The sequence below is a fragment of the Platichthys flesus genome, chromosome 12 (assembly GCF_949316205.1).
Source record: "Platichthys flesus chromosome 12, fPlaFle2.1, whole genome shotgun sequence".
NCBI lineage: Eukaryota > Metazoa > Chordata > Actinopteri > Pleuronectiformes > Pleuronectidae > Platichthys > Platichthys flesus.
In genome coordinates, this window is record NC_084956.1 from 18,768,863 (window position 1) to 18,782,957 (window position 14,095).

The window sequence follows — 14,095 nt, forward strand, 5'->3', positions numbered from 1 at the left end:
TTGTTGTGTGGTTTTGTGTGAAAGCCCACCACTGTTTCAATCACAACATGTAACTGCTGCTACACCAGTGAGGTGTGATCCCACTGAGCTTCTAAAAAGTGATTACAATTACAGTCAGTAGTTATAGGGTACGCTGTAGACCCCTCACGGCAACCAAAGGATAAGCAGCATGGATGGAAGGATGGATTGGTTTTCTGAGAGTACTATTCCAAAAGATTACCAAATTGCTAATAATTATTATTTGACTTACCAAATCCAACCCTAACCCACATAAGGACAAATTTCAATCACAAAACATTTTTTTTTATATTACATGTTTATAAAACGGCCTAATATAGTATATTATTTATAGTTTTACCTGATTATGTTACATATTTACACTGCTCTTTGGTGCTGAAGTGTCAATTTTGAATCTCCTCTAAAATAAATATTTGCATCCCTTTTCTTATCTTATTTGTTAGTCAAAGACACATGCTTGAAGCCCTACTCACAGTGTGGATGGGCTGTAGTTGACGAGGCAGTGTAGAACACCCAGCAAGTCGTCCTCCCAGTACAGACCACCGAACCTCTCCTTCACAACACAGGCAAACGTGTCGTACTGGAGGTCCTTCAACGAGAAGATGCACTCCCCTTGGAAAAGATAAAAAGTGGACTTTCAAACCGACGTAGCTTTGTTGTTTACTGAAAAATGACAACGCTGACGGTGATAAATGGGACTAAACAAACACCAAGCTGTTGAGAACCCACTCAGACACAAGAGCATCCTTTCCCTGTGAAACTGCAGCGGCGTAGTTTCCTTCTGCCATGTGCATTGACACTTATACTGACGTCAATGGATCCAATGAGTGTTATAGATCCACCTAGGGGCATCCCAACAGCTCCTTATGTGACCAGAGAGGTGGTGGAGCCAAACAACCTCCCAGTGTACACTACAGTATACTGTGTGTGCTGCAACACAGCAAATTTCCCAGGTGTGGGACTAATAAATCCTTATCGTATGGTATTGTATCTTCCATGAACTCCCTGACAACTGCAGGACAACTGCAGAGGCATCAGGTTTGTGAAATGTTTTGCTGTTTATCAAGTGTTTTTCATTCTCTGTTCATAGAGAAGAGTTCAAAACCCCCACCTTCCCCCAGGGGCATGAACTGTCAATATCGACTGATACATTTTGTATTTTGATACAATTTTTGGCCATATCACCCAGCGCTTGTGGATATAGTAGGTTTTATGTGGTACAAACGAAGCAACAGTACAATCACATGACATCGAAAGATACCTACCCATGGCGAGGTCCTCTTGTCCATCATCCAAACACCCATCAGGTGAGAACTCTCCTTTGAGCAGGTCGATCACCTCCTGTAAGGCAGGGTGGACTTTGGGGGGGATGGACTCTGCAGGAAGTTGCCCCTCGACACGTGTCCCCTGAATTGTTTGTCCATTTAAAACTCTGGTGACACTGCGCTCCAGGCGGCTGTCAGAAATGATGGAACTCCCACTGACGTTTGATGGCGGGTCACGATCCTGGGGTTTCGGCCTCACAGGCACATTCAGACAGTTAATAAACGGACCTTCAGTGTTCTCTGGAACTGTGATTAATCCTCGCAGAGGCTGTGGGACCAGGGAGAGATTTATATCCAACCCGAGGAGAGACTCGGGAGCCCTGACCTGCACAGGCACTAAAGAAAGATGTCCTGTTGTGGGATCCTGACAAAAGAGGTAATTGTTGAAGACACCACAGCCGTTGAGGTTGGTGGATAAAAACCGAGGAAGAGACACTTTGAGACAAGAAATATCAGGGAGAGCAGAAGAAGAGTGGAGCTTAATGTTGGCGCTGAAGGTTGAGGAAGTTGAATTCACGACTGGCTGATAAACAGGCAGCTCCTCCGTATGTAGATTGGGCTCAGTCTGTGCTGGATGTGGGCACTCAGAGTGTGGAGAGAAATCAACATCATTTTCATCCATCTTTTCACTGGTTTCTTTGAAACCATCCACATCCCTGCAAAATAAACAGTTGCCAACGGGATTCAAACTTTTTTTCCTTTTTCAAATCTGCAAAGCTTTTTGTATAGATATTAATTTGACTGCTAAAATTGATTTGAGCTGAGTTTAAAATGAGATGGATTTGATTAAATAAATTGTGTGTTCAATGTTTATATTTATGTATAAGTTTAACGAATCACTCTGAAGTTATTTTGTTCATTTACACTAACTCAACATGACCGAAAACACCTAATTAAATAAAACCCTTTACATTGAGCTTATGTAATAATGTTACATGGATATTTGGCAGTTTCAGGTATAATAGAAAAGAAAAAAAAAACAGTAGTAAACAAATGGATAGGGGTGAAAACATCACATCCTTGGCTGAGGTAATTCCAGCTCATCAGTTCACAGACTAAAAACAGACTAATGAAGACGGAAAGTAGGGGAACTGCTATCCTGGCTAGTTCCAAAGGAAACTACCAGCCCCTCTAAAGATCAATTACACATTATATCTTTGTACATTAATAAAAGCCTAAAAGTTACTTTTTGTACAATCAGATTCATCAAGTCCAATAAAATGCGGAAATTCTGGCCATAGATCTGTATCAGTGAATTATGTAATGATATCAGGGTGTGCAAGCAGAGCCAGCAGGAGATCAGCAGGCTCAGACATAGAGCTGCCCTATTCCTTGTTCAACCAAAATTGTGGGGTTAGTAAGTTTTGATGATTGATGGACTTGTTTTAGCTTTGGACACAGACAGAGAGTTTCCCCTTTTTCTTTATTGGTGCGAAGAGAAGCTAACACTCAATATTAACTCTCAAAGAAACTCTTAAAGAAAATGTATATCCCAAGATGCCTTCACATTTTATGAAAAAGCATCAGTTGAAATGTGCTGTGATAATGTATTTTCTTTTTTTGGAACATTGTACCCTTCAGTGGCAGCTCCAACGCGGTGGCTCTCCTCCTCTGAGTCCCCTTCGCTGGTCAGGACGATGGGGGTGAAGTGTGTGGCGGTGGAAGTGAAGGCCTCTGGGAGTTGTTGTCCCTTGCTGAGTGGATAGCTGTGGGAAACAGGGCCAGGCACAGGAGCCAAGCGGCTCTCAGTGGCCATTGGCAAAAAGCCTACACACAGTTACAACAATGCCAGATACAATATCAGTGATATTGTCTCATGCAGGGAACGTCTGTAAGTTACACAAAATGTGTAATAATTTAGGAACATCTGCACCTGTGACATGAATTTAATCAACAGCTGTGATGTCCTTTGATTTGTAGGAGAATGAACTTCGATCATGAATGTGAAAGAGTTTTCATAATACTTGACACATCCAGTGTGTAATATGTACATTTCGGGTCAACCTTTAATGCGTGAGGGTCATCGATATTAAGTGAAGCTGTCCTACCGCTGTTGTTACACTCCGACTCCTCATCTGAGCTGTGACGCGTTTCTGTTGCACTCAAATCTTCTGCATCTGTGACTTCTGACACTGGCTGAAAAACAAAAGAAGTTGTTCCTTACAAGAGAGAAATAATTACATTTTTCAGTGAGTTGAACAGTTCAGATTGACAATAAGCAAACTGGATCCATACTACTGTGTTCTTGTTTAAAAGGATCTCAGTCCACGCAAGCGTTTTGGCTCCGTGACAGATCAGTTTTAATCTGTATCGGTTTTGATCCCAGTCCGTAGTAACCCACCTGAAAATGCACATCACCTGACAACTAGGCAAGTAAACTGGGCATGCATGTCCCAGTGTAAACAGAAAGGCATGTGTGGGGCGCTGGACACTGGAATTGTCCCAGATTGCACGAATAATAGCTCATCTCCTAAGCAAGTAAGTAGTAGTATCCCTGTAAAATGCAGAATTTAACTGCACAACGGCTGTGGTCACATAACATCAGGGTCGGCAACGCTTGTAATTGATTATCCATGTTGTGTTTTTACACTGGCAGCCAAGGCTAACGGTGGTTGTGTTTTCTTCCAGAAGGGGGTCATGTGATAGGAGCCTAACAAATCAGAGATGACCTAAAAGACCCAATCAGTAAGCGCTTGTGAGTGTCTACGTCATTGTTTAAAAATACCTGCGTTTCTGCCCATTCAGGAAAAAATGCATTCAGAGTAGTGTGGATGCCAGACGTAGCCGCAGCAGGGTTGCGTTTAAGTAGTGTGGGTGTAGCCTGAGATTTCAAATGAAGACATGAAAGTGTGGCTGAATCCGGGAAGAGAAACAGAGGGAAGCTTACCGGGTGAACTCGGCTGATCAGGTTGTTCCACACGGTCTCTGCACTTGTCCCTTCACGGGATAAGTAGTCACGACAGCTCTGGAACACATCCACATGAAAACAAGTGTGACAACAATGCAGCACACTTCACACACAGACGTCGATAATGTCAGAATTAATTCTGCTCTGACACAACTGGAGCATTGGTTTAAATGAAAAACAGCCCGTAGTCCTAAAACTAGCAACCACTCAACGACTGAGTGACAGCAGCAGAATCCCAGTGAATGATGGTGTTTTTGCAGAAGAGTCCTTGGTCGAGAAAATGGCAAAGCACTTTGACAAATTGGATTCACTAAATTTAAATTACAAGTGGCTTTCTTCTTTAAAAAAAGGCAATGCCTGTGTGTAAAGGTTGTGAAGTGGTGATGTTTGCGCAGTGATATGCAAAGTTAAATCAGGATCTATTTATAGCAAACCTTTCATGGAGGTACATTCAATTCAAAATGCATTAACGGATAAAATAAAAGTACGAAATGAATAAGAAGAAATAAAAACAAAAAAATGATTGGGGGTTCAGATGGGTTTAAAAGTTACTAAAAGTTACTTTCCTATTTCAGGCCTCACTGTGAATGTCTATTCTTAGGAAGTGACAAGAAGTATAAAGAGCCTTCAGCCATGCTAGCAGCTCTGTGAGCCTGTAATTAGGTTCAGTGTTGCTGTTGAACTAAATGCTAATGTCAGCATTCTTAATGTTTATAATAATAATAATAACTTTATTTGTATAGAAGCATGAATTATTGTCAGAATTTAGCCATAAAACAAAGTACTGGACAAAGGAGACTTGTGAAGAACTTGTCTTTATTGGAATTTGTGTCTGTCCTGGTTAAGCAATCAGAGTACCACGTATCAATTCAAAACAAACCAGTGTCTGTTTTGTGATAAGAAATTGATAGATCTAGTTGTAATATGAGGAAGCTGAAAATATTAACATAATTCGATATTTTTGGTCCTTAAATCAGAGCTTTCGGGGGGAACAGTGGGCAGAGAAACGTAATTGCATGGCTGAAACACTGATAGTAGAAACATGATCAATTGCTAGCGAACGTAGTATTAAATAAATTTCAGTAACAACGAATCCCCCTTGAGAAAATGTGAAAAAGACCTTCTTAGCTGTAATGATGGTCGGTCTCTCAATGGGTGTCCGCTTCGCCATCTCCAGGAGCAGTCTCTTCAGCTTGCGAGGCATTGGCAGTTTTTGAGAAGGCGATAAACTGAACTTGGCCGTGGACCAGAGAATAGCAGCAACTCCGTACACACAAACCTGAGCCAAGACAGAGAAGAGTAGAGGAGGGGAGACTACAACCAAAGCAGCATATCGATAACAGTTACTTTTAAACCTGAATGACCGACAGACCTTTTCAGTCACAATGCCATGCTCTTGATACTCAGGAGCAAGATAAAACTCGTCTCTGGGTCCTGCAAAGAATGGAAGTCGGTTAATCAGGTCAAAAAAAGCCACTAGACACTGGTGTCTCACAGACTGTCTATATGTCTCATGTACTTTTGCAAAAATTGTATATTCAAGCGCATAGTTTTATTCATGGGACAGAAGAAAACATACCGATGTTTTTAGGTTTCAAGAACAGCACCTCTCCCTTGCAGCCCACGTACAATGTGTCCAGACATAAATAGGCTGATGGAGAAGAAAGAATTCAGCAGAACAGAATTGTATCATAATTCAAACCATGCAGCATTTTCATATTCTCCCATTAGCCTCTGGATTTCATCATCCTTGTTGTAAAAGCTGGTTCTTAAATGAAAAGGAAAACAATTTGCATTTGTTCAAAAAATAAACAACATGCTCCTATTCAACAGTATATTTCAATTTGACCGCAGGCATATTCAGTACCAACAAATAAAGGCAGAGGAAGGGTGAACAACCTCTGTCATGTTATGTACATTTAATCTAAAGAATTTAACAATATAATCATGCTGTATACAACAACCTATTCTTTCTGGATTACTCATATAAGTGTTATTGTCCTGTAACAGACACTGCAGACGTATGTGTGTGTTTCTACTTTGCAGTGATGTCTTTTAAACCTGTCCTGTATAGCTGTACTATCCCGGTAGATTTCTCATACTCACAATTGAAATGAAATACTCAGTCTACTGTACCCATATAATATGAGTTTTACTTCTCTCTCTTCTTGTAATTAATTCTTTTAATTAAACTGTTTATGATTTTTGCATTTGTTTTGTAAGAAACTGTTTTAAGTTTTTGGAAAAATGCTCATTTGATTTCAAGACATGTAAATCAAAGGATTGCTATCATTCTGAGAACCAACATCTTTCTCATATCTATCCATTACATATAAAAGTAATGGCACTGAGTAGAGCTAATACTTCCGCCACGGCCCAATTATTCCCTCAAATTCAATCAAGCTGCACCAATTTCCACACACTCATAAATATCAGCCCCCTAAATGGAAAACAACAAGATTCATGAATGATTCTCTGAGAAATCAATGAAAATATTGAAGAATGACCTATTTCACAATATTCAAGAAGCTTTAGAATAATTCTCAGATCTGCTGCCAAATCTGGATCCGCAACTGAATTTAACGGGTTCTTCAATGATCCACACAGCATCCTTCCACCAAGATTTGTTGTAATCTGTCCAGCGGCTTTTACGTAATCTTGCTTATAAACAGGCCAACCAACAACAAACAGACTGGGTTGTAAACATAGTCTCCTGGTGGAGATAATAAAAGCCCTGTTAAGAAATGCAGGGTTTCCGTCTGTTAATTTGAACTGGAAGGTTGTGTTGACTTGATTTACTTTAATAGGGCAAACGGGAGCTCATAAAAAATAACCTTCCCAATAAAATATGATAATCAAACTGAGGGAAGTAGAAATAAAGGACAGTCTTATATGAAGGCCTGTTCCCTGCTGCAGTTGAGCTTAAGTAAAGCTCCTGCACATATTTGAGGTTGGGATCTCAGCTGTTCTTACAGGAGCAGTTAAAACATGGTTCCATACATAAAGTGTTTTCAAATCACCTGGAAAGTCAATGTAGGTCTGCAATGAGAACAGACAGGTGTAACACAGAGCCCACAGCTCATTGACCGTCAGCCTCCGTCCATAGCGTGTGAGCAGCTCTCGCAGAGAGATCCACTGGATGGACACAGAAGAACAAACAGAGTCTTGAAAACACATGAATTAAACACTTCAGCAGGATCTTAGTCGGCCTAATTAACTAACAGAAGCAATCCCTCGCTCCAAATGGAACAATTATACATACATAAAGGCAGACATGTTAGAAATGTTCTGCTCTGAGCCAGTACTTTCTTAACTGACAAAAGTACAGCAAAATTTAAGGGCCAGGGTTTAAAAAAAAAAAAAAAAAAGCTGTGCAGATGTCAGCATTATGTACCAGGGAGAAGAGAGAAATATTATCAAATAATGGACAAAAAAATTGCCGCCGATTAAGATTAGTCACGAGGAAGCACGGATGGGTTCTATTGAATATTTTAAGGTCTTGACCTTATTAAGTAAAGGGGGTTGATATGATGTATGCTGAAATGTATGGAACGATGATAGTTGTGTGGCTGACCTCATCCTGAGACTCTTCGTTCAGGCAAAGCATGCTTTTGGTCATGTGGTTGTTAGGAATGTAGAGTCCGTGGCTCAATGAGCTCTGGTCCCCTGGAGATTCTTGTGCTGTTTCCAGGTTCTGACAGGAAGTAAACAGGGATGATAAATCCTGGATACAGTCCTTGGATTCACTTTCACTGTGCTCTTGACCTCTTGTTTCTCCTCTGCATAAAGCTTCTGCAGCGTCTTTGTTTTCTTCTGACATTTGGTTGTCCACAACTGAATTCCCGTAATCCTCAGTGCGGCTGTTTGGGTAACATTCACAGGACTGGCCCCGGTTGAGTCTTTGCAATCTGTCACTCCACACAGACGTGCAGCTCAAGTGTTCGTCTGCCCCAATCTCAGTCAGGTCACACACCGGTTCACTGATATCTCCATGCGTTGGAGGGGATAGACAGCGGGGGTTGTTGGAGTCCGGGACAGAGCAGGAGCGGTTCAGAGCCCCCCTCACTCTGTTCAGCCTCTGCTGGACCCTCCTCCTCACTGGGGAGCTGTTGTGGGACCTGCAGTCCACCTCATCTGCTAGCATTGTACCGTCTGCGTCACTGGTTTCCATATCCTCAGCCCACAGAGAGGAATCCCAGCCCCTGCACACCTGCAGAGGACATCCTTAACACTCAGTCATGTGGTTTATTATTTAATTTATTTATACATCAGTGGGTGTAAAACAGAAAGTTCAGATAACTGCAAACCTGTTTTTTAACTTGTGATCTAGCGATGGTCATATAAGTCGTGGCTAATCAGCTTACTTACAGTATGCAGTACATGCAGACGGGTTTCTGAAGAATGTCACATCCGTGAGATATGTGTTAGAAAGCAAACCCAAATGATGGAATGCTAATGGAGACATCATCATTAGGATTTGCGTCTGTGCTATCATGTGTATAAATGACAAACCAATGGGTGGAAAATTCTCCCTCTTCAGCCGAGTCAATTAGCATCAAGGAATTATGTCTGGCTCTGGGTTTTAGTAAGGTGGTGGATATAGACTTACACTGATACTGGTGAGGAAGAAATGTGTGTTCTAACATAAGTCAGACAATACTAGTACTGTTTACTGTAACTATGACTATTACAATACTCTTAATATTACAGTTTTTTTAGCTGGTTTAAAGAACAGTTGAAAAGTATGTTAGGCTCTATGGTGAGGAGTCTGACAGGAGAAAGAGTTTCAAAGTGCAACTTGCACAGATGTCTGTCAATCAAAAAGTTTGACATCCTATTGCTACCTCAGATTGTAATTTTGCTTAGTCTGTCACACAGGTTTGTTTTTTAAATACTGAAAACAGCCATGTATAATTTGTTTAACTCGAACAACCATTAAGCAAGGCCATCTGGTTCATTTAACAGCATTAGTACTGTTTGCTTCAGTTCAATTACTTCCTCCTCTGGAGCAGCAGTTTCCTATAACAGCTGGTATCTACACCCTGTCACATACCTGCTGCCTGGACAGCCCGTTGGTCTTAACAGAAGTGTCACTGCACAGGTCTGCAGTATTATCATCCGAGCTCAGTCTTCTCAGCAGACATCTGGGTTTGGGATGCTGCCATCTCGCCTGCCAGGAACCGTCCTGTCCATCTGCGGATGTGCAAAGACAGTTAGTACCAGGAGAGACCACATCAGAGGTTAGCCAACAGCATGTCATAGATTTTGGATCAAATTACCTTGAAACGTTGAAACCGATTCAATGGAAAGAACCCGTCGCCCGACAGAGGACAGTTTCCGGCACAAAGCTGCAGAGGAGGTATGAGACAGCCGTGCTTCAGCCACAGACACGATGTCCTGTGGGAGTATCAGACTTGCAGGTTTGCAGTATTGAACAAAGACATGTTTGCAACAAATCTGTGTCTTTTAAACAGAGGCAGTAGAACTAGCAGCTGACAGGTGACTGTGCCACCAGTGAGGTTGCAGTTTACATCTGTCAGGACTGAAGGAATTTAATAAAAGGTGAAATAGATTTTTAACAATAACCATTCAAACATGATTTCACTGCTTCAACATTACATCCATGGTGCAATGGGAGTTGACAGAAGCCCAGTATAAACTACTGGGCCTGTGCATGGGATCTAGTGGGTAACAGCAGGACCCCTGCTCTGATCCTGGACCGGACTAACAACACTAAAGCCCTCTTCAAGACGGGACAGAGCCGACTGGGGAGACTCAGATTCTTCGGTGTTTGCAACAGCTTCCTGTCAGGTGACAGTGACCTTGACCTTTCAAAACCATGTCGGCTCCTCTTTGAGTCCAATGGAACATTTTAAATTTATAGAAGGTTGTTCAGGATAGAAGGACAGACAATCTGAAAACACTCCGGCTCAGGCTGGTGCCGGTTTGGAGACATGAGAACATTTGAGAGACACGAGGAATCTGACCAGAACATGTTTCTGTCAGAGTCACTTCTCATTTGGAATCAGTGATTCTGATTGTACATTAGGGCATTTCATTACATGGTATTGCATTGTATTGTATCGTGGATGTTCACTGTATTAATGACCCATCTCTTGTCATCAGGAGATTTAATATTTTAAATGTACTTTAAATATTATAATGTGGGTTCTAGTGAATTTGGAATTATTTTATGTTATTCTTGTATATTTATGCAGTTTATGCTCTATAGCATAGAAGAACTTCCTTTGTGTCTTTTGTTGATTTTGTGAAACTGCATCGTTCCAGTTGTCAATCATACTACTTGTTTGAGGTTTATATTATTACCAAAAGTCATTATCATAATTAAATATACATTTTCACTTTGAACTGGATATATTATACGGTATTCACTTGAATGGGCCTTTGAAATAACATGAATGTTATTATTAGTAATGTGAACTAATTTAAAAATATTGTGTTTTGTGCTTTTGATTTGCCCTGTCGATGACATTCATGCTGTGACACTTTCACTGAATGTAGTTTGCACTGACGCAAAACTTCCACTTGATGCTGCTCAAGAGCACTGGCTGACTTCAGTATCTGAACTACCAATTAGTCCTAATCATAGGAGAAAAATGAACTTAAAAGAATGCTAAAGTCATAACAACTGCAAACATAATTTATTCTCCTTAAAGTCTGATGGGATTCTACATCTGAATGGACTGGGAGATTTGAAGGATATTATCCACACTGACCACACATGCTGCCTGGGTCATGATGATTTCATAAAAGTAAATAAATGTTGTCCTTTATTTGTGTTTATTTCATTATGTTTTAATTTTTTGTTGATAGATTTATGTCCTACTTTTAATCACCAAATATCAAAATATAACAAAGATAATGCGCAAATTTTGCATTTGAGTTGAAAACTAAGCTATCACATGTATTTTGCTATCATAACAACACAATTGTCAAGTGAAATCTCTAAGTTATTCCACACTTGTTACAAGGAGGTCAAACCATGGAGCTTTAGTAGCAGAGAGCAGTCGGCAGTGTTTTTCTACCTGCAGGAGCGGCCTATCCTCAGGCTTCTCCTCCTGCATCTTCTCCAACAGCTTCTGGACTTCCTCTCCCAGCTCAGCCTCAAGCTCTGGCTCGATGACAAAGCTCAGTGCGGCAGAAAGTGTCGAGCCCAGAGAGTAAACATGGCCCTGTAGCAGGAGAAGAAAATAGAGATCTATATCTGTGAAAGATTATAGAAAAAAATAAGCATTTTGTCCAGTAATTGTCATGTGTTGTGTGTATATATGAAGGAGTGCTTGTTTTGCTTTGCTGCACAGACACTAGATATTATGGTCAGCTCTTTACCACCAGTGGATTTGAACCAGGTGCTTTAGAGTTCACATCCATGACGTAACCATCACCCCGACAATTGAAGCGGTCTGCACCCATACGTATTTAGTAAACAGATGTGGGAGGCAGATCCAAGTGTGGGTGACCAAAATAGAAGAGTAAATATTCAGCTGGCCTTAGCTCCGGTTTTGCCTCTGCTTTGACTTTAGTAAAATCTCCTTCGAGAAAAAAACACTTGAAAAAAACGACACGAGGGAGGTGGAGAAAAGGAGGTGTTGCGTTATGACAAGCTGCAGTATAATTAAAATTACGGCTTATTTTAAAATGTGCAGGAGCCACATGAATCTAAATGTGTGACAGTGCGAATCATGAGAAAGTAGAACAGTATTACTGAAAGAGTGTAAATTATTTATTTGAACATTCATTAAACCCACAATAAGAGAATAAGAAATATAAGTCTACTACAAAAAGACCCAATAGCAGAACTGCATCAGGAAAGTCTAATATATATGAGTGTGCAGTATGTAGACACACATTCATTGTATATTCATTTATGATGTTCATTGTAGTGGAGTGCATTTCTCCTCAAAGGCCCAAAACTCCCTTTATCTAAATTAGCTAGATCCGTTTTTTTATTTGGATCTGCACCAAATTACACACTTTCATAAATAACAGTCCCCTAAACATGAATGATTTTTCATCAAGAACCAAATTATTATCTGAGAAATCAGGATTTTTTTGTAATCTTGGAATGTTCCTCCTTGATCTGCCCCTGATTCGTGCCTACAGCAAAGTTTTATGGGTTCTTTCCTGACCTATATATATATATATATATATATATATATATATACTGCAGCCTTCAACCAAGTTTCATAGTAATTCGTGCACTATTTTTTCACGATCCTGCTACTCATAGACAGATGAAAGCATAACCTCCTTCTGTGTGTGTACACGACTGTTTAGGTGTACCCAATTAAGGGGTCACTGAAAGTAACGTTGGATTGTTTCTAACCTGATCGATCATGTGATGGTCATGCCTCTTCCCGTTTGACATTGACAAGAGAGTTTGTGTGGAGGAGTCTTGGGAGAGGAAAGGGAACAACTCTCTCCTCTCTATTCAGGAAAAAGCGGCAAGGAGCCCATGACTGTGTGCTGTGCTCCCAGGGGCCAAGTGTGTGAAAATGACTTGTGTGCAGCTTTGAGCACGTTAAAATCTGGACGAAGACTCAGAGTCTCTCACCTCAAACGTGCTGCCTGTGTTGTCAAACTCAGGAGGAACGAAGGAGCCTTCGGGATCATCTGCGGGTCCAAAAACGCACAAATTAACCGTTAAACCTGTCTGAAATACACACATCACAACGTCATAAAAAAAGGACAAACAGTGCATTTGTCGTTTGATGTGTATACACTGGGATGTGTAGCCATGTCAACCGTATACTGTGACCTAACAGCTAAGCATCCACTGTAATGTGATGCAAACCAGAGGGATATGCTGAACCACAGCGAGCGTGTGCAGCCGTTTCCCTTCAATTTGCATGATTCACGTGTCAGAGATAATCCCTGACAAACAGGACAGGAGCAATCTGCAGATCAGACGCTGAGGCTGCCTCAGAGGAATCCTCCTCTTCCTCCTGAGGAAGGTCAGGGTTCACTCAGGCTGGATAAGCTATAGGCGCACAAACACATCAAAGTGTCCCTGTAATCCCCCCCCCCCCCCCCCCTAACTGGACTTAGGTAGGTGGAGACGGAGGGAGAACGAGGTTGTTCTCATCAGTTAGAGGAGAGGAGGTAAAGTGGGTCATGACAGATCTGGGTTTGTCTCCTGGAGTCATGATATCCCCTCCCAGGTGCAGTGAGGCTGGTCTCTCTCCATTCTCCTCATCTCCTCTCCTTCCCTTTAATCTCCCTACTCCCCTTACTCTCTTTTGTCCTTTTCAACTTCATCTCTTTACTTTACATTTTGTCTCCTTTCCTTTCCTTTCCTTTTCCCTCCTTTTCCTATCCTTTTTTACTCACCTTCCCTTTCCCCTTCTTTCATCCCTCCCCTTTCATTTCCCCTCGACTTTCCATTACTTTCATTTCATTTAGTTTTTTATTTTACACACCGTTTCCCTCATAGTCTTTCCTTTCCTTCTCCTCACCATCTCTTTCCTTTCCTATCCTTTCATTTTCTCCCCTACTCTCCTCTTCTCTCTTTTTGTCTTTCCTGTCTTCTCCCGTTTTATTTATATTTTCAACTCAGGTTTGATCTCCTGTTTTGTCCTCCCAAAAAATGTTGGCAGTTCAAACAAGCAAGGAGAAAGGAAGTCACCCAGGGTGCCAAACGAGGACAAGGTATTTAAAGTCCTAGAGGTTGGGCACTATAACCCAGTGAAATGTGATGTAAATAAGAGAGAAAATATAGACAGCCGTTGTCAGTGACGCAGTGGCCTCCAGGGTGATGGTGAGTCATGTATGCCTACAGCATCTTAACACAACAGGTAGTGTGAGGGGAGCAGTACCGCTGCTT

At 41.2% G+C, this 14,095-nt stretch overlaps 1 protein-coding gene across 1 annotated transcript in view; it reads right to left on the reverse strand.

Annotated features, from left to right (window-relative positions):
* The window catches only part of LOC133966685 (kinase non-catalytic C-lobe domain-containing protein 1), a 37,726-nt gene that overhangs the window by 15,294 nt on the left and 8,337 nt on the right, over positions 1 to 14,095 (reverse strand). The window contains exons 3-16 of the mRNA XM_062401706.1: positions 12,827 to 12,885; positions 11,298 to 11,444; positions 9,531 to 9,648; positions 9,305 to 9,444; positions 7,826 to 8,461; positions 7,272 to 7,386; positions 5,831 to 5,902; positions 5,624 to 5,685; positions 5,372 to 5,530; positions 4,231 to 4,308; positions 3,392 to 3,479; positions 2,918 to 3,110; positions 1,284 to 1,999; positions 492 to 630 (exon numbers count right to left, since the gene is read on the reverse strand). Of these exons, the coding sequence (XP_062257690.1) occupies positions 492 to 630; positions 1,284 to 1,999; positions 2,918 to 3,110; positions 3,392 to 3,479; positions 4,231 to 4,308; positions 5,372 to 5,530; positions 5,624 to 5,685; positions 5,831 to 5,902; positions 7,272 to 7,386; positions 7,826 to 8,461; positions 9,305 to 9,444; positions 9,531 to 9,648; positions 11,298 to 11,444; positions 12,827 to 12,885 (2,722 nt within the window). The remainder of the gene's footprint in view (positions 1 to 491; positions 631 to 1,283; positions 2,000 to 2,917; positions 3,111 to 3,391; positions 3,480 to 4,230; positions 4,309 to 5,371; positions 5,531 to 5,623; positions 5,686 to 5,830; positions 5,903 to 7,271; positions 7,387 to 7,825; positions 8,462 to 9,304; positions 9,445 to 9,530; positions 9,649 to 11,297; positions 11,445 to 12,826; positions 12,886 to 14,095) is intronic.